Source organism: Indicator indicator, chromosome Z (genome assembly GCF_027791375.1).
Source record: "Indicator indicator isolate 239-I01 chromosome Z, UM_Iind_1.1, whole genome shotgun sequence".
Lineage (NCBI taxonomy): Eukaryota > Metazoa > Chordata > Aves > Piciformes > Indicatoridae > Indicator > Indicator indicator.
This window is the reverse complement of record NC_072053.1, coordinates 6,696,395-6,716,549: the sequence shown is the minus strand read 5'-3', so window position 1 is coordinate 6,716,549 and position 20,155 is coordinate 6,696,395. Positions and strand designations below refer to the sequence as shown.

The window sequence follows — 20,155 nt, the reverse complement described above, 5'->3', positions numbered from 1 at the left end:
TTTGTCGGTGACATGGACAGTGGCATTGAGTGCACCCTCAGCAAGTTTGCTGATGACACCAAGCTGTGTGGTGCAGCAGACAGGCTGGAGGGAAGGGATGCCATCCAGAGGGACCTGGACAGGCTGGAGAGGTGGGCACAAGCCAACCTCATGACGTTCAACAAGACCAAGTGCAGGGTCCTGCATCTGGGTCGAGGCAATCCCAAGCACAAATCCAGGCTGGGCAAGTGGCTGGCTGGAAAGCAGCCCTGAGGAGACGGACTTGGGGGTGCTGGTGGATGAGAAGCTCAACATGAGCCAGCAGTGTGCACCTGCAGCCCAGAAAGCCAACCAGATCCTGGGCTGCATCAAGAGAAGTGTGGCCAGCAGGTCAAGGGAGGTGATTCTCCCTCTCTGCTCAGCTCTGGTGAGACCCCACCTGGAGTACTGTGTCCAGTTCTGGAGCCCCTATTACAAGAGGGATATGGACATGCTGGAAGGTGTCCAGAGAAGGGCCACCAGGATGATCAGAGGGCTGGGGCACCTCTCCTATGAGCACAGACTGAGAGAGTTGGGGCTGTTCAGTCTGGAGAAGAGAAGGCTCTGAGGTGACCTTATTGTGGCCTTCCAGGATCTGAAGGGGGCCTACAAGAAAGCTGGGGAGGGATTTTTCAGGCTATCAGGTAGTGACAGGACTAGGGGGAATGGAATAAAGCTGGAAGTGGGGAGATTCAGGCTGGATGTGAGGAAGAAGTTCTTCCCCATGAGTGTGGTGAGAGCCTGGAATGGGTTGTGCAGGGAGGTGGTTGAGGCCCCATCCCTGGAGGTGTTCAAGGCCAGGCTGGATGAGGCTCTGGCCAGCCTGATGTAGTGTGAGGTGTCCCTGCCCATGGCAGAGGATCCTTGTGGTTCCTTCCAACCCTGACTGATTCTATGATTCTATGATTCTAAGACATCCAGCTACAGGACTTGACCATTTGAAGCACTTCATGCTTTCAGTTACTGTGAAACTGAAGACTGCTCCATAAATAGTGGGTAACTGTGAACCAACACTACATCTTCAAAGCTGGCTGCTTCACGAAAGTAGGAAACAAAAGATTTTTAGCTTTGGTTGACATCTTGACAGTTTTACCACTCCAAGCTATTAATGATCAAGGTGACTAAAGAAGGAGAAACAAGACTAACTGTTCTATGACTATGAATCTTCCTGTAGTCCTCAATATAGTTAGCAGGATTTTGGTCGATGTTTCTTGTCAAAAGTGTTGGCACCTGAGCCTGGAGTATGGGACAGGTACACCCACAGTCTGCCATAAGCGTGACTGTACATTTTCAAATGCATTTGTGTGGCCTGCAGTCTAAACATTGAAATCTCAGAGCCTTTTTTCAACGTTCTGAAGTATTTTATAAGAGCTTTACTAGACAGCAGTATGGCTGAAACATTCCTTAATTCAGTTGTATCGTTTAACAAGAAAAACAGTCGTGGTTTGATAACAAGTTAAAACCTTTTCCTGTCTATTATGCCTTTTATTTTTTCAAATGAGCAATCGCACACAGAACTGGAAACTGACAGCAGCAGGCAACTCCAAACCTTTTTTTTTCTCTAATTTTGAATAATTAACTACAGACTTACAGGGCTGTTTGGGGATTATTGGGAAATACTAGAATTAATATGAATATACCTGCATCCAACGGACTGCTCTGATTTTGGTGTTAATGATCTATTAAAGACATCCTGTGAAATCATTTAAAATATTTTTTTCATTCACTCTTTATAGGTTCCCCAACCACAGCCAGACAGATTATTTATTTATTTACTATTATCCTCCAAACTTAAGATACAGCTTTATCTCTTTTTTGCTGCATTACAGTCTCTCATTTATTTCTAAAAAGATTTTAAAATATGCATAACTATCTTTGCAGTTACACATGTCTACAGATATCGGTCTCATAAGAATAAACATCTTTCTTTTATAAAGAATCATTAGATGTACAGATAGCAAAATTAAAAGTGACACTGAATTTGAGGAGCTGTAGCAGAAGTCACAAACACCAACGTATCGTACCTTTTAGATCTGCTTGTCAAGTACATTACCATTACTAGAGGCATATTTCTGTATTTCTCACACTGCTCTTCATCTTCAGATCTGAAGCTCTCCTTTATCTTTCCTAGCTTTGTATTTTTTTTTTACACACTGTCCTCTGTGCAAGCTCTAGGTGTTTATTTGTTGATCACATACTTTTCCTATTCCGACCCAAAAAATCAACTTTCATTTATATTATTTTACAACATGCATATAAACACACAGGAAAAACAAACTCCACTCCTCAGGCCAGTATATATGCCTGTAAGTTTTTTAAAACAGCCTGTCCATGTATAATACACTATAAATATTTGATTAGCGCTGGCATTATCACGGAAGTCTTTCTGACTTGCAGAAGGGAGCACTGAGTGGTTGGAGGAGGCACCAGCAGCTCTGCTACCCATCACCAAAGACCACTGAGGGCTGGAAAAAGCTACTGAGTAGCAGTTTACCAAAGTTTAGGAAGCACTTATAGAAAATGCAATAAATTCAGACAACTTTTCACTGTATTGCTCAAAAGTCTTTGACTTGCAATTCACGTTTCAAGGCGGATTAAACTATATACACTGATTTAGGAGGGGCTACTAATGAACAATTAGAGGCCAAACTATTCAGGAGACTGACAATGCAAGTCATAACCTTCACTCCTAGGGCAGTTTCAGATTCAGCAGGGGAGCTTCATTGTTCCCAATACACCTGATGAATTCATTAACTCATCCCAAACATATAAATAGCACATACCAACTCACCACCACCACCACCTCAGTTCAAAGGTTGATCTAAACAAGAGCAACGTTAAGACTAGTCCAAGTTCTTTGAGAATTAGTTGGGAAAGAAGAACAGTAAAGAAAACATTAAGGATGCAGAAAGCAAAGGGGCTTTGGTTTATCAAATCTTGCTGCTGCAATTACAAGGACCTGATAAAGCACAACTTCCGTAGTAGGAGCATCAGGTGGCATCCTTACTTCCAGCCTCATAAATCACAGAATATTTATGACACACTCACACTGCCTGTCAGCCACAAGAGCCATTTTGTCCTGAGACCATTAAGAACAACGTATTTATTAAGGAATTATAGTTCCACTCCCGCACTCCAGTGTTTTCTTCAGAAAGCACAGCCCTTCCCAGGGAAAGGCCAAGGTGACAACACAAGCTACTTCAGTTTGCCACTGAATTTGCCATCACTTTTTTTTAACCTACAGATAGTTTCCAGAACTACCACTCACACCTTTTTATAAGAATTGAGTTGATTACCACAGAAAACATAAGACAGTATTTTACCTTCCTCTAAATACCTGCCAAAATACTTAATCCCAACTGCAGGACATTCTTATTAAGTTTCCAAACTCATTCATTTAAAAATGCATCTGCTAGTAGCAAGACATTTTCTGTATCAATAGGAAAAACATATTGCTTGCATTGGAATTTACACGTACTGGTAACTTATTACTGCTGGTTAACTCCATGCTTCTCAATTTGCAAAACACTGGCTTCTTTCCAGAAAAATTAAAGGAGTTTGGTTTTGAGGTGAAATCTCTCCCAAAATTTAAGAGGCATTGCAAACTGAAATCCCCCCTTTCAATGACAGTCTTTTATTTAGGAATTTGAGATAAAAAGAAACAATATAGCCAAGCCTAAGTAGCAAACGAGCACTTTCACTGGCAATTTATGCTTGATCAAATCCCTCGAAGACTTTGGGGTTAATATCAAGGGTTTTACAGAATCACAGAATCAACCAGTTTGGAAAAGACCTCAGAGATCATCAAGTTCAACCTATTACCTAATACCTAACACCTCCTGACAACTAAACCATGCCTCCAAGTGCCACATCCAATCTTTTTTTTTTTTAACACCTCCAGGGATGGTGACTCCACCACCTCCCTGGGCAGCCCATTCCACTGGCCAATTACTCTTTCTGTGAAGAACTTTCTCCTCACCTAGAGCCTAAACTCCCCCTGGAGCAGCTTGAGACTGTGTCCTCTTGTTCTGTTGCTGGGAGAAGAGATCAACCCCCACCTGGCTACAACCTCCTTTCAGGTAGTTGTTGAGAGCAATATGGTCTCCCCTGAGCCTCCTCTTCTCCAGGCTAAGCAACTCCAGCTCACTCAACCACTCGTCATAGGGCTTGTGCTCGAAGCCTTGTTGCCCTTCTACCGACATGTTCAAGCATCTCAATGTCCTTCTTAAATTAAGGAGCCCAGAACTGGACACAGTTCAACTAGACTAGATAAACTGAGCAAGAAATATTGGTTACATCATGATCAGCTCCCAGTTAAATGCTTCCACCTGAAGAACTGAACTTCGCACTGAAACACATGCCCAAAGGCAGGCTATAAAGGACTGGATTAATCCGACTGTGAATGTAATGCTAGCAGGCACTGAGGAGCTAGACAACCACCATGACCCACAGCTGATAAACTGCTCCTGCCGTGAGAAGTGTGACTTCTGACACTCAGATGTTTTACAAACTGGTATTTCCTAATTGATATTTGCATAGAAAACAAGGGTGGGAGCGGGGTGTTTGGAAACACGCTTCTAATATACTTAGAAGAAGAAAATCCATCCAGTCACTCTTCTTTCACAGGTAGGTCCAGCTTAAAACTAACACTAACACATACATTTCTCTGAAGGACTGAAAGCCATTTTGAAAAGAAATAGATAGACAATGTAAATTATGTTTACATTTTGGATCTTTTATCACAAATGAAGTTGATTTTCCTAAAAGAAAGATGTGGATGTCTAAGCTACATGCAAGCTGGGATTTGAAGGAGCCAAAGGCTTGTACACAAGAGGTTCAGGTCACAGGGAAGGGCTTCATGGGGGCCAGTCATAAGGAGGCACTTAGGAGAGTATGACAGATGTTTGTCAAATGGGTATACAATTGCTTTATGTTAAGACACTTTTTGGGAAAGGCAAAACAAGAAAAAAAGAGCACCTGAGTTTCAGGTTCAACTTAAACTCATACCACAGTGTGCAATTGCACAGAAAAGCATGTAAGTTACAGGTGAACAGCAATGAGCTGTCCATCTTCCCTGTTCAATCACCCAAGCACTCATGTGATGAGCAGGAGTCAACTTTTTGGCTTGTTTACACATATGACATTAGCTTGGCACAAAAATAAACACAACAAAAAAATAAACCAAGAAACTGAAAAATCTTAGCATGCCATAGCATGTGTAAAATACTTTTAAATATAATAACAATCATGCAGACATCTCCTTAACTACCAAAAAAACATACAGGAAACAATGCCAGAAACAAATTATAAACACATTCAGAATACAAAGATAAGGAGTCAACATTATCTGTCAAGAAAAAGAACCTGTCAGCTGTTTGGTTTACTTGGAAAGGAGACTATGCAATGGATAAGGAGGAACACATGGATGGCTTCCTAAAAGTTAAGACAGAAGAGTTTTGATTCTTGGCCTATCTCACCTCATCTAGGTAAGCAAACAGTCTTCATGGAATGAAGATGGTGTAAAGTCACATGAAAAAAATTATGTAAGAGTCATCAAGAAAGCCTTTGCTATCCCAAGCTAATTCCATTAAAAGACTTTCATTAATGACTTGTATGTAGAAATACAAAAGTGTACATGATAAATTGGGACAGATTATAAGCCCTTTTGGGGACATGAACAGAATGAGGTAAGTTAATAAGAGAAAATTCAAGAGACAAATGCAGAGTATTATGCTCAGGAATAAGAAATCAAATACACAAATATGAAATGGGGAATAATTGGCTAGGCAGCAGTATTGTAAGAAAAACCTAGAAGGCATGCAGACAGCAAAATGGATTATTAAAAAAACAACAGAAAAACAGAGGAAAAAACACAAAACCAAAACAAAACAGAACAATGACAAAAAACAGGCAAGTTTTCTACAGAGTATTGGCAGCAATGGGTCTATATGGTCTCAGAAGAGAGATAATTGCTTCATTCTGCCCAATTCTATGCTCTGGATATGCTACCAATAATACAGAGAAAACCAAGAGTCCAAAGGCAAGAATCAGAGAAAGTTTGAAGAGAAAAAAATGATCCACCACAACGGTTTTCAGTTTATGTTTTATATTTCCATACTCAATGAAGCAGGAAAGAAAAAAAAAAAAGAAGAAAAATTTAAAAAGAAGCTAGGAAACGCTGGTCCTGACTACAGCCACCTTTCAGTTTCTCAGAAAAGAACATTTTACAGTCTTACCTGTCACCTTCCTGAGACTGGGAGGGAGAAATGTCCTAAAGCCTAGAGAAGCATGGATGGAAGTCATCAAGATTTCTGAAGCGCTACATTTGTTGCTATCTGTGGATCTCTTAGTATTTGAAACAGCTACGGATTACCTGACCACTACCTAAACAATATGGACTTGGGGATCTGTGGCTCCACTCAGCATACCCTAGAAACTCCAGCTTCAACACAGCCTGGACCAGCACTCCTTTCTGACCTGTTCATACACCAACAAAGCAGGAACCAAGTGTCCTTAACCCAAATCAACATGGCTAGGATGCCACAAAGTTTTAGCTGCTGCATGTTCATGGTGATAAATCATTAATGTGGTATGTTCTTGCTGATGCTCAAAGAAGCTTTTGCAGAGAACTCTTAAAAGCAACCATTTCCACCAGTTGCCCTCAGTACCTACACTGAGTACTACACTGAGGGCCTGTGTGCCCTTTCTGCACCCTGAAGGTTCATGGAGCCGTCATCATGAAGTGGCTCTACCCAACCATAATGCCACCCTGAATCACACCATTATGTGTTTGTAGTCTCCCTCACTAAGGAAAGCAGGCTTGTGAGGTCACACTGTGTCCAAGTATGCAAGTGTCCACTGCAGGTAACTTTTAGTTCATTATCCAATTCAAAATATATCCAAAGTAAAGTCAGCAGTCTCAAAAAGCCATTACATTTCTACAAGTTGCCTCCATGGAAACAGGGCAGCATGACCTCAAGAAGATAGCTGTCCAGGAAACCAGGCTTCATGCATTCTGTAGCTCATGGGACTGCTTATTTCCATCTTGTCCTGAACTAAATCACAGTCTTTCCGAGGCAGAAGCAGCATACTGTACCAGGAGAGATGGCAGACTTCAGAGTGGAGGGAACTGTGTTGCAAATGGGTCCTTCTGAGACCACCTGAGATGATCCTCCACCTCTAGGTGTGCCACAGGATACTATTCAGCCAAGCCATTCAGCCAAAACAAATTTTGTACAGGGTATGAATCACTTTCTATTCCTCATCTTCTGGATGCCCAATGTGATAAAATGGCCTCTTGTCCTTCGAATCACTGGCAAAGAAGTGGTGGAAGTTGTACAGTGTTTGTTTAATGCTCAAAAAAAAGTTTCAGGGCTACACAGCTCATATTTGGCACTCAAAAATGAGCAGATTCTTTTGCATTTCACCCTTCTGCACCTTACTGCCATTTCTAAAACTGGCAGGCAGGCCTGACACATATTTTTAAAGGTTTGTGAAACTTGGACATCATGGAGCTGAGCATCAAAGACACAACACATTCCTTCTCCAGGAACAGCTGTATTATGAAACAGCAAGTCAGCCATAAGGCACATGCCGCATGACAGCAAAATAGCAAATTATCAAATAGCTACTCGTTATGAAAACAATACTCTATTCTGCACAATAAAAAACTCCGAGTCTTTCCAGAGGGAAAAAATAAATAAATCTGTGAACACGCAGAAGAGGACAACGTAAGAACAACACTTAGTATACATCTGTACTTTCCAAGTAAAGAGAACATTTTTGAGAATGCAAGTACAACACTCAGAAATTGCACTCAGACACATTACTCCAGCTGCTTTTCAATGCTAAGCCCTATCCTTCCATTTCAAAGCTCTGACGTCTCATCTGAGCTACAGGTTTTAGGACTATCACACAACTGTGCCATGAAGTCAGTACTTCATGGGTGTTTGCAGGTCTTTATCTTGAAAATAACACATTTTACACACACTTGTTGGCAGCAAAGGAACAGTAATTTTCTGGAATGACAACACATTCCCCCTAACTTAACGAAAACCTTCCACTTCCTGATCTGCCTCCTACAAGATACCACTGTCCTTGCTCTGCTCCCTGCTTTACACTGGGTCTATTTCCCTTGTCTAGCTGCACCAGGTCCCACCCAGATCTCTGATTCCAATGCAAGTACCCTTAGGAAGCAATTCTTTGTCTTGCCTCTCGAGACTGGCCATTTCCACCCAGCTTCCTCCATTCTCCTTCAAGTGCCAGCCCCTGTTATCTCTGCATCCTGGCATCTCAGGGCTGCAGGCTCCAACTGCTCATATTTACACCCTCCTCCCCAGCCAAGCCCAGTCCCGTTTTTTATCCCCAAGCCACTCCTCTGATTCCAGTATCTGCTGTGCTCCCAGCAAAGATGAAATATTCAGCGATTACAGTTAGTAAGCCCTAAGCATATGCAAATTAATCTTTTTTCTGAAAAGGCTTGTATCCTGACTAAATTCAGATGCTTTGTCATGCAAACGAAAAAAAAGACACGTCCCTGGAATAAAATCCCTCATCCTTTTTCAACTAGATTTCAAATGTTTCGACGGAAAGCAGTACTATTGGTCTTCCACTGTAAAAAAGTTGTGAGAACTTTTTAAAGATTGAAAAATGCCAGGTTTTTTTCTTTGCCTAATTCTCAAAAAGAGACAAAACATTTCAACAGAAAGAAATCAACCAACACAATGCTCATATATGCCATTATAAACTTTCCATCCAAATAGTGAAAGTTCAGCAAAGTTATGAAAATCTTGTCTGGCTACTTTCAATACTTGTGACACTATCACATGCATTTGTATAAATTAAAGAAAAAAAAATTATTAATGCACACCAGTTTCTGTTAACTACTGTCTACTCCAGCAAGATTTAATTATCTCTTAGCCAAGCCTGAAATGTGCTCACTGTACTCAAGACTGCATCTGCCGTACCCAATGGGTCAAAGTGGGCTCCAGAAGCCCTTTTGGTCTTCAGTAGCAGAAGTTTGCTTGGCACTAGAGTCCACAAAAGCTGGAATCAAGACACTTCAAAGTCCACCATTAAGAAACAGCACAGGAAAAAGGAACCAGACCTTTTGTGAGCAGACCAGTTGTGTAGAGCAAGGAACAAAGAAACTGAAGCACGTTTTTTGCCTTGGCTCTTGGCAGTTCAATGAAGTACTTGGTTGTGCTTAAACTGTATGACAGCAGATATCGCTGCCATAAGCAGTAAACTTAAGAGGTGGATATGTATCTCCGGTCACTACTAGACTGAAGTTAGGTTTACACAGTCCCCCACACTCAATGTTCTGACTACCACTTTTCTTTCCTGCATGGGAAGAGACATCTATCAAGTCAGGCACTCACACTGCTTGAGCAGCCAACCACCCAGAACAGACCTGAGGAGAAACAAAAAAAGGAGAGACATCTTCTTTCTTCTCCAAAGCAGCAGCAGAGTGGAAAAATGTCCATCTCCTTCCATGTGACCAACTGGCTAAGATCAAACTTAGCAGACATTCACAGATCAGGTCATGCAAAAACAATGAGGCAAAGAATACCATGATGGCAACAATCAAGTATTTTCACTTTCTTTATGTCCTCTCCCTCCCACACCGAGCTGAAAATCAATCAATAACTCACTGTTAATGTTTGCTTCGATGTTGATGTTTTGATCATGCTTCCTTTAACATCAAAGTAAATCTCAGTCTCTAATCACCCAGTTAGTGTATGTCTGCTGAGCCCAAGTAAAGTATGAGCATCTCGGGGAAAAAAGACTAGTTTAGAAGGCCACTGAGAGATCAAGGTGACTGAACACACAACATGCAATCCAGTCAGAATTTAGGATTTATTATGATATATTTTAACTATTTTTCTACATATACTTTCTAGCTTAAAACATTATTTATAGCTAGACAGTTTGATTTGCAAATGCCTGTAAAAGTCCTGTTTGATGAGCTACAAAACACTTTTATAGTCTGTTTAGAGTCTTCTTTCTCCAAGATTAAAAAAGTTTACAGAATGTCACCATTCAATATCAGCAGGTCCAAGCACCTAATCTGAATTAATTCAATTTTAAGAAATAAATGGGGGGGGGGGAATATTTAAAAAAAAAAGGAAAGGAAAGAAGAAAGAAAGATAGCTACATTGAAAATTGTAGACTTTTTCCTTTTACTTGGCTGGCTCCAGCACAGCATGAGCGGTGGAGGAGCTACTGTTTAATACAACTTTTCCATCCCTTATGTGACAAGGGCAGTTTGAACCCAAAATTTTAAGGCACACAACACTTGCGATTTTCCTCTTTTCATCTCCTTCATGCCTCACAGGTATCATGTGCCTTCATTCTTACTGTTTTACCTCTCTATCATAGAACCAGGTATTATTTTTCCCAGATTTAGGGTATTATTTTTCCCAAATTCATATATTCATACTTCACATGTGTTGTAAAGCTACACTTATAATTTACCCCAAAGGTTAGGCAGCAGGGACAAAGAGAAAAAACATAAAATAAATGCCATCTTTGGAACCAAAAATTTGCCAAGGGCTACTACAAACGACTTGCAAAACTTGTCCATTTTAATAGAAATTACATAACCTTAAAGGACATAAATATGAAAGGCAGCATACAGTGAGATACCACACTACAAACATTATTTGGCACTGGATTAGTCTGTAAAATATATCACATTCTTGATTGCAAACAACATCTCAACGACACACATCTTTTCCACACTTGATAAATACTCTTTCCACACTCTAGTCCTGTCACTGACACACATCCTCAAGGGAAAGGAACATGTTCCATATAATTGGGCTGTGCAAACCCTAGGTAGTGTTTGGGTTTTGTTTTTTGTTTTTTTTTCTTTTATTTCCTTAATTATTACAAATGTATTTCAGAGATCAGTTACAGCCTACTAAATTTCAGATACTTAAAACCACGAAGAGACACATCGCAGTTAAGTTACACGTTCCATTCTAAAAACTTTCAAATTAAACATAATTACAATCCTGCTCTTCTTGATTAAGTAAGTACTTAATGTATCAAACATGTATTTTCTCTGTGGTTTTCAAATTAACACAATCTCATGCAGAAGTTGGAGCTGTATTTTTGTAGAGGTTTCATTTGACAACAACTTTTTTTGAGCAGAATAAGAACTCATGCACTGCCTTGGGAGAAACAGTGCATGGTTCTAAATTAATGTCATAAGAAACAAAAGGGGGGAAAAAGTAATTACAGTTTTTTCGATCTCAGGAAAAAAATATATGAAAATGGTGATGATTTGACCTGATCTACTAAGACATCTGAAAGGATGCACTACAAAAAATATCTGGAATGCAAACTATGTATAATGGAATTCCACATCATAAACCAAGTCTTTAGGCTTTGTCTTCTTCTTTTTTTATCATTAGCAGAAAGGACCGTTGGGGGGAGGGGTGGAGCTGAGAGAGGAAGAGTGTTTCTGAATACCCATAAGTAGACGATATCAAGAAGTTACCAATCTGTCAAGTCCATGATTTAAAAACACGAATTCAGTATTTTGCATAAAATCATCTATACAGAGGAATCCACATTTCCAGCTGTTAGCTATAATGAGTGTATTTAAATCGAACAGCACCATCTAGCAGGCCCCCATAACTTTACTTAGGAGGGCAGTTGCTACTTGGCAATAGGTCAGTTTGGCAGATTTGTCCTCAAAATTATTAAGCATTTTCATACCCCATGAAATAAAATGTGCTTTACAGCAGTGAGACTCCAAAAGAAAAAATCAGCTACAATTAAAGAAGACAAACGAGAAAACAGTTTACATGTTCTGCTCTAGGACCAGAACAGTTGTGTATGTGGTTAGGATTGGGTAGTTTCTGCAAGAAGAATTCAAAGAACATGATCTTCAACTGATCCAACAAACTGATCCATCAAACTGATCCAACTGATCCAGTCCCACAGTGTGGTCTTCTTGTGCCCTTCAGGAACTTTCCAAGTGTACTGACAAGCATCAGCAATTATGCAGCATGAGAAAATTGTTTTAATTCTGTGACTTTCCTAAAACAAACAACAATTCCACCAGTCACTTATCCTAAAAATCATTCCTACACTGGGAGTAAGAAGTGCTATTATTTGATTAGGTTTTAGCGCCCAAGTTGTGTCTCCCACTCTATCTCAACAATTAACATTTCATGTCAGTACTGCCTATATTCCTTTACCTTTCCATTGCAAAGTTAGGTTTGAAATTCCCGAACATAACAACACTTCAAATTTCCCCTAGCATCTCCTTGTCCTGTAGCAACAGGGATGCCTGGCCTGCTGCTCTTCCAAGAAGTATGTATGCCAGACTCTGGAATTAGGAAGTCTCTAAAATACTGTAGCAATGGGGGAAAAAAAAAAAGGCACAAACAACAACAAACAAACAAGGAAAAAAAAAACCACAAAAAAAAAACCCCACACAAACTTTTAGGTGAAGGTTCAGGACAAAATGCCTGCAGGGAAAGTTGTCAGCCGTGCCCGGAGCGTTGAGCCTGGTGTGAAATGCAATGCTGGAGCAATGCAGTTTTTGCTAAGAGTTGCTGCAAACCTGGTTCCTGGATGGAGGTCTCCATCTCCGGACCCCCTCAGCAGCCTTATCCTGACCTTCCCCCCCCTGAAGCCACCTCCGATACGCTTCCTCCTACCCCCTCACACAGGCTTTTCCTTCCCTTCACCACAGCCGCCTCCTCCCCGTGCTACACTGGCCTCTGGAACGCCAAGAAGCAGCCACTGACAACTCAAAAAACGCCGTCCTTTTCAAAAACTCGTTTTCCTCCCCAAGTCTTTCCCGCCTGCACTAACGGCAGCACAGGGCCCGCCAAGAGAGGCACCCCCACCCCGGCCCAGCCCAGAGGGGCCGCATCCCTTCGGGCAGCCGCACGGGTAGCCAGTCCCCCGCTTCCCGCCGTTGCCGTCGGGCTGTCCACGCTCCGAAGAGCCGCATGTTTAGACGGGGAGGAGGGAGGAAAATAAAGGAGCCATCGCGCCATTCAGCTGATACATTTATTCGCTTCTTTTTTTCTTGAAAATAAAAATAAAAATTTTAAAAGTCCTTTTCGCAAGCTGTTTCGGCACCAGCCGAATTCAGGCTGGTGAGGGGGGTTATGTGAGGGAGTTCCAGCGCGCCCCGGCACACCCCCGCAAAAAAACCCTTAACCAACCCCACTAAAATGGAGGGGGTGCTTATCCCTCCAGCACCTTTGTTTGGCAGGGCGGGTGCCAGAGCATGGCTGTCCCCCCACGCCGTGCGCCCCGGAGAACAATGCGCCGCGGCGCCGGGGCCGCCGGACTGCGCGGTCCCGGGGAAAAGTTGCGAAGAGGCGAGTTGAGAAGCAGCGGGAGGCGGCCCCGGCTTCCCACACCCCCACCCCCTTCCCCCGGCGCCTCGTCCTCTAGTCCCCCGCCTTCCAGTCCCTGACCCAAGGTTCTTTGTTACCCAAGTTGTCCCGGCACCTTGCGCCGTCGAGCCCAGTGGAGGGCCCCAGGGACGGGGAACGGGGGAAACCGGCGCCGCTCGCCCGCCCGCCCGCCTGCCCGGACCGGCTGCGGCAGGGAGAAGGGGGCGCCCGCTGCTGTCCCCTCGCCCAGCAGCCGATGTCCCGCCGCGGGGATCCCCTTCTCGGCGGCTCCTCCCGCTCAAGCAGCGCGGCCGCCTGCCCCTCTCATGCCGCTCCGGACGGCGTTGGGCCCTTTAGTCCGTCCGTCCGTCCCTCCGTCCTCCCGCCGCGCCCGCACCGCACTGCCCGTCGGCAGGAAAGTTACTTTGCGCGCAAGGGTGTGCACCCGCGTAAGGCGCGGTCCGCCGGCACGGCCCGGCGGGCTGTACTCACTTCTCCCTAGCCTGGCTGTCGGACGGGACGCTGCTGTTGCTCTTGCCTTTGCCGTACATGCCTGCAGAGAGCTCCGACTGTCACGCACCTGTCAACCCATCACAGCCTCCCCGGGAACAGCCCCGTCACCATGGAGACGCCGCCACACACACACCTCATTGGCCGGCCGGCGGGGCGGGCACGCCCCCCGGGCCGTGATCGACAGGCGGAGACCCGGACGGGCTGCTCCCTCCTCCTTCCCCCCCCCCCCCGCCCCCTCGGCTCCTCCTTCCCCCCCCCCGCTCGCTCTCTCCCTTCCCCGGCGCAAGGGGGAATTAGAAACGGTTCTAGAAGGATTTTAAACAACCGGCTGTTCCGAGCGCCTGCCACCCGCCCGCCGCCGCTGCCGGCAAGGGAGAGCGCGGCGGCGAGCGGCAAACTGCGGACCGGATTCGCTCGGCAGCTGGCAGCACCAGGCAGCCCGCGGCCTCCTCGCCGCCCGCCCTCCGTCACTGGCCCCTTCCTGCCACCCCCCCGGCCGCGACCCTCTCCTCTCAGCTGGCCGCGCAGCCGCTTGCCGTTCTCTGCGGGACGGGGTCGCAGCCGGTGCGCGGTGGCACCAGCTGCCCACCACCAGCAGTACACACCCCGAAGTGGGGCTCGAGTGGCATGGGTTTAGCGGACGCTCCCCAGCCGCGTCCCCCGTCAATTCCCCGCCGTGTTCCCCACTCCTGGAGCCCCCCCCTCAGCTGCAGCCAGCCTCGAGTCACCTCAGGGACCGCGCCCTACTCCTCCTTGTGCCTACTCTCAGGGCCACAGGGGTCGTCTCGACCCAGCCCCTCAGAACACGCCTGGGCTGCACGCCACGGGGAGCCCCGAGCCCCGCCACCTCCCACAGAGGCCAGCCCGGCGCCCCTATTTCCTCAGCGCCGAAGGTCAAACCCTTTCCCTCCCAGCTGAGCTAAGAAGGGTCGGGACGGGTCGAGAGTCCTTCCCTGTGACTGGAGGGCGAGCCCCGAGGGGAGGGGGCTTCCCGGCAGAGACACGTCTGCACGCCCATAGCCGGAGGGTAACTTGGGCCTCGTGGGCTAGAGCCGAGACCAGCCTTTGGCTATTGGAGATTGGGAGGAAACATTTCCTGAACCAAAACAGAATGTCTTAGAAAAGCTTAAAAAAAAAAAAAAAAGTCTAAAGAAAATTGAAGGAAATGCTTTGATTTTTTTTTTAAAGGTACATTGCAAATAATTATGTGTTCCAGAGAGATGGTAGGAAGGAGAGCAACCACTGGGATCATTTATTACTTGCCCCGTTTTTTGTTTTTTTGGGTTTTTTTTAAATACCTCACTCCTTGGATTTTTTGTTACCCATGCTGCTAGAGTATAAACCCAAATTTTGGAGATGTTGATACTGCTTATCTTTTCAAACGTACGACTAATCTTGTAAACCTACTCGCATGTGTAACCTGAGGGGGCTTTTAGTGTTTAATGTCAAGCCCTTTGAGTGACTGGGGGTTTTTTGGTCAGGCCAGGTTGTAAATATACCCATCTCCCCATTGTGTTGGCAGGCAAAGGTCACCAACAACAAGTGACACGCAAAATTCAAAGAGGGAAATTGTACAAGGCATAGACCACCAGCATCTGTTTATCATTGTTGGAGCTGCAGGGGTAAAAAAAAAATATCCGCTGGATTTTGAGCTGCTAGAGTGAAGAGAATGGTTGGTGAGGTGAAATTATTGGGGGGAGATTAAGAGAGTATCAATGGGAGACTGGAACAAATTAGCAATGGAGTTGCAGAGACAAGAGGAAGGAGTGAGAGGCTGAAGAATCTGAGGTGCTTTATAGCTGCACACCAGCAATTCCCTGTCACGGCATGGGTTGTGTGGGATGTGCACTTTTGCAACTCACTGCAATAATTCATCAGATTAAAGCACGCTGCAACAAAAGCCATTTTGTGCCAAAGTTGGCTGTCTGTCTTGGACTTTTTTTTTAATTACCAGGTCAGTGGAATAGAATGGTTGGAGTGGATGTAGTGGAAAAAGTGCATTAGGCTTTGCACGCAGCCCACTGGCAGTGGTCACTCCGGCCTCCACATGGTGGTAGGACCAAGGCTCCTGCTTACATCAAAATTACACCAGTGAAACCAGAGGAAGAACTCTGAACAAGGTGGCAACAGGTTTGTGGTGGGAGAAGAAAGTAAGTGGGAAGTGGCAGGAGAAAATAAGCGAGGAAGGAAAGACAGGAGAAGCTGACAGAGGAAACAAAGGAGGCAAAAATGAGCATGGGTGAGAGCAAAAAAAAGGGAATAAGTACAAGAACAATGGGCACTTGGGCAGTCAATGTGGGTGATGAAAGGGCTGGAAAGACTAGGAAGAGAGTCTGAGAAGGACACATTAATGAAGCGTGAACCAAAGGAGGTATTTTGCCCTCATTCCTGCAGAATAATGCTTACATGCCTTGTACCATGGAGTTCAGGTGGAGGCTAGCCATGTGACTGACTGCATTCAGTGTGTATAAGGGTAGCAGAAAATGGTACAAAGAAGGAAAGGTAGAGAAAGAATCAGGACAGAGAACAAAGAAGGACTTAGGTTGTGGGTAAAATATTTTTTAAAAAATAGTTGCTGTGGGAAGAAAAAGCTTGAACATGACTATTATTGGGCAAACACAGGAAGCATAGTTGACACTGAATTTGGTACAGGAGCATCATAATCCAGAGTACAATTTTAATCTAAATATTTCCTTGCACTTGTGGAAGAGCCATTATCATCCCATCAGATACCCTGACTACCTCCAAGGCTTTATGCTGCCACCCATCAGCCATAGTATCAGCATGGTTTTCAGATGAAACTGGTAACAGTGGTAAAATCATCCCTGGGCAAGGCAGTCATCTTTTCATCTTTTACTTTTCCTTGCAAAGTCTCTTGTTTGTTTGCCTCAATAGTTTTGATTGATTTGTTTGTGGTCTGAAGGGTGGGGGTTATTTTGAAAGGATGGCTATGTCAGTGTGGTGTCAGCCTTGTATAAGGAAAAGTTTTATTGAAAAGGACAACGTTGAGGTGTTTCCTAAAAATGTGATGATAAGATTGCTGTAATATCCTGTGGATTTGCATTCCATGACAAGATTTTCACAGCCGAAAATGCTTTGTTCCTGTTCTTCATGTGATTTATTTGCATTCTTGTGATTTGTTTTGCTCTGAAGGACTGCACATGCTTTGTGTGTTCATAGATCAAATAGTGAGTTGGGGCAGTCCGGAGGAATTTAGGGAGGGCAGGAATGGACCGTTGGACATGAGCAGAATGGCACTGTTCCAAATAACAGTGTTAAATCTCCTTCTCTTTACGGGTCTATTTCTCAAGCTACCATTAACATTCAGATGATGACTTTGTAATTTTGCTTAAAGATCCTTCAGTAGAAAATACAGAAATAGTGCTAGCACTCATTTATTATGCATATGAAAAATAGAGAACAAAAAGGAATAAGGTACTCGTAGGACTCTGCTGTAGGTTTGCCAGGGTAATGTTACAACTGCCTTTGCAAAAATGCTATCATGGTGTAATATCTGTCAGCACCATGCAAACAAAATGTTACCATGCTTGCTTAGTAAGCAGGTAAATTAATGTGAAAACATCCAAATAGTCTTATGAAGTTTCATGTGTCATTAATTCCTTCTTATAAGTGTTTATACACGTATAATATGTGTGTATCTGTGCCCTTGCTCCAGTCATTTTGAGCACAAACACTGCTCTTAGCAGAAGCAGTTGTATCTCATGAGGCCAATACTGTAATTAATGAGATTTGAGGCACAAATACTGAGACAAATTTAAGTTTCTAATATCAGAAATGAAGATCCAGTCTTTGTTTAAAAAGGGGATGAGGGGTGGCAGTACTTTAAAGCTTCTCAGTCCGACACTGGAAAGGAATTCACAATGTATTTTTAGAGTGTTATAAAAATCTCTTACATAATGCTGATTAATTCTTAGGTTTTAGGGAAGAGCACTGGGCTTTGTGTATAAGAGTGTTGACCAGCTAAGCCACTGCAAAAGGCTGGTTTGGGCTGGTTTCTTTTTTTTTTTGTAACTTCTTGGATACGGAGAGCTACAATTATTCAATTATTACAGGATTTTGCTTTTGTTTGGGCGTGTATGAATATTTTTTCTGGAAACTGCATCTTATTCTTGGAAGTCTTTATCATTTTAAAACATATGTTATGTTATATCACCCTGTCTGAGATACAGGATAGTTACAAACTGGGTGGTGGGTTTTTTTCCCTCTCTTTTACTGCAGCTAGTTACATTATGGATTAACGTTAAGAATGTCTGCTGTGAAACATTAGTGGTGTGGCTGTGTAAGACTTCCTTGAACAATATAACTTATATTACAGAATCATGATCTTCCTCATTCACTTGCAGTAATAGATACAATTACTGTATAGTTCTGCACATTCTGTTGATTCTCAAAATCATCAGTTAATCTGTCAGGTTTCACACAGGTCTTAAGAAAGGGCTGTGCAGGAAATTAAGACAGTAAATGGTACTCCCTTATTTTAGTTGTAGTTACTGTGTGGCTGGAAAGATTTTTTGGACAAGATGCTATTGGAAATATATGTTTTTGTTTGGTCTTTTCCAACTTGTATGTGACTAAAGCAGTTTTGAAGCCTTTCTGAAGAATCCTTCCTCCTTCTGTAGAATGTTTAACTTTCTATGAAGTTTCTAACTGTGAACCTCATTCAGCAGATTTTCATTCCTGTGCCATACAGATGAGTAAGAATTGCTCAGGTGATTGAGATGAGCCCTAAATCATTATTGAAGAATGAAGACAGGAGAAATGCATGGGGCATAAGTGCAAAACAAAAGCTTTATTTGTCCTTCTTTTCCAGTTGGGGGGAAATAAAAGTAATTATAGTGCAGTGACAGAGTGAGCTGATGTTTATGGGTCCCTTCCAACTTGAGCTATCCTATGAGTTCTACGATTCTAAGACTCAGAGAAAGTCTTACTAATACCCTGTTTGTTGCCCAGATCTCCTGCTGGCAAGGGCTCTCTCTTTCCCTCCATGATACCTTTTGTTGTTTTTTCTGCATTTCTTCTGGACAGAGTCTCCACCACCACAGACAGCCAGCATTGCTCTGCAGTGTTTGGTTGCCTGAATTCTTTCCTGCTGAAGGACAGCCGTCCTGAGAGCAACTCGCTGAAGGGAGCTGAGGACATCTTCCAGCACAAAGCTACAGGATATGGAGAAGGACTGCTGTATGCAGAAACCAGCTGAAGAATTACCAGTCTGCTACAGTTACTTCTGTAACACAGTCTGCTCTCACTTTTTTACTCTCGTTCTCCCATGATACCTAAGTTACGGCCTTGCTGCCCACTTAGACTTTCTTTTGCCAGTGAGAACCACAATTTCCTCCTGTCTTTCAAGAGGAAGCAAGAATGCTTTGCACCCTCCTTTTATGCGGATTATCAATGGAGGGGCCAGGGAGAACCTGACTATATTTAGCTTATAAATAAAACTTGGTAAGAATAAAAGTTTAATTGCTTTATTGCTTTCCCTGGTAGTGATATGGTTGCTTGTGCATGTAAGTACTCTGGCTTCCAGTTTGTGTACATGTGCAATTTAGAGTATCAGAAAGTATCTGTAAAGGGCATAGTGACACAGTCTGAATCTAGGTTCACACAATGGGAAAAAAAAAATCTTTGCAAGTACTGGTTTCCTCCATATTAGCTCTTATGACTTTGTTCTCTGGTGGTGTCTGATCTCCCTGATACTATTTCCACCAGAGGGGCTTTGCCAACATCTCACCCACTAGCTCTCACTCACGTGTGTGCCTTCTCTGGTGCTGGCTGAGGCTTGAACTCCTGTTGCCTTTCACATAGAGTAGTTCAAATATGGTCTCCCTCTTCTTCCCAACCATGTATTTTCACTTATAGAATTTTAATTGATAATTTTTTATCAAATTTAGTTGACAATTTGGTAATGGGTTCAAAATTATGACTGACATACATTAACATAAAGAAAGGGATTGCCCTCATTTGGTTAGTATGGCTAAGACTACAGGTATTTGTTTTAAGCTGACTGAAACTATACGTTATGAGACAACACAGTCTGTGGAGAAAAAAAGAAAAGAAAAAAAGGGGAAGGGAAGGGAAAAAAGAAAAAGGGAAAAAAGAAAAAAAAGGGGAAGGGAAAGGAAGGGAAGGGAAGGGAAGGGAAGGGAAGGGAAGGGAAGGGAAGGGAAGGGAAGGGAAGGGAAGGGAAGGGAAGGGAAGGGAAGGGAAGGGAAGGGAAGGGAAGGGAAGGGAAGGGA

The 20,155-nt window shown here is 43.5% G+C and overlaps 1 protein-coding gene across 22 annotated transcripts in view; it reads right to left on the bottom strand.

Annotated features, from left to right (window-relative positions):
• Positions 1–13,939, bottom strand: part of SSBP2 (single stranded DNA binding protein 2) — a 188,855-nt gene extending 174,916 nt beyond the window's left edge. For all 22 annotated transcript variants that reach the window (XM_054397798.1, XM_054397793.1, XM_054397804.1 and 19 more), the window contains exon 1: positions 13,881–13,939. In XM_054397798.1, the coding sequence (XP_054253773.1) occupies positions 13,881–13,939 (59 nt within the window). The remainder of the gene's footprint in view (positions 1–13,880) is intronic.
• Positions 13,940–20,155: the final 6,216 nt, after the last annotated feature.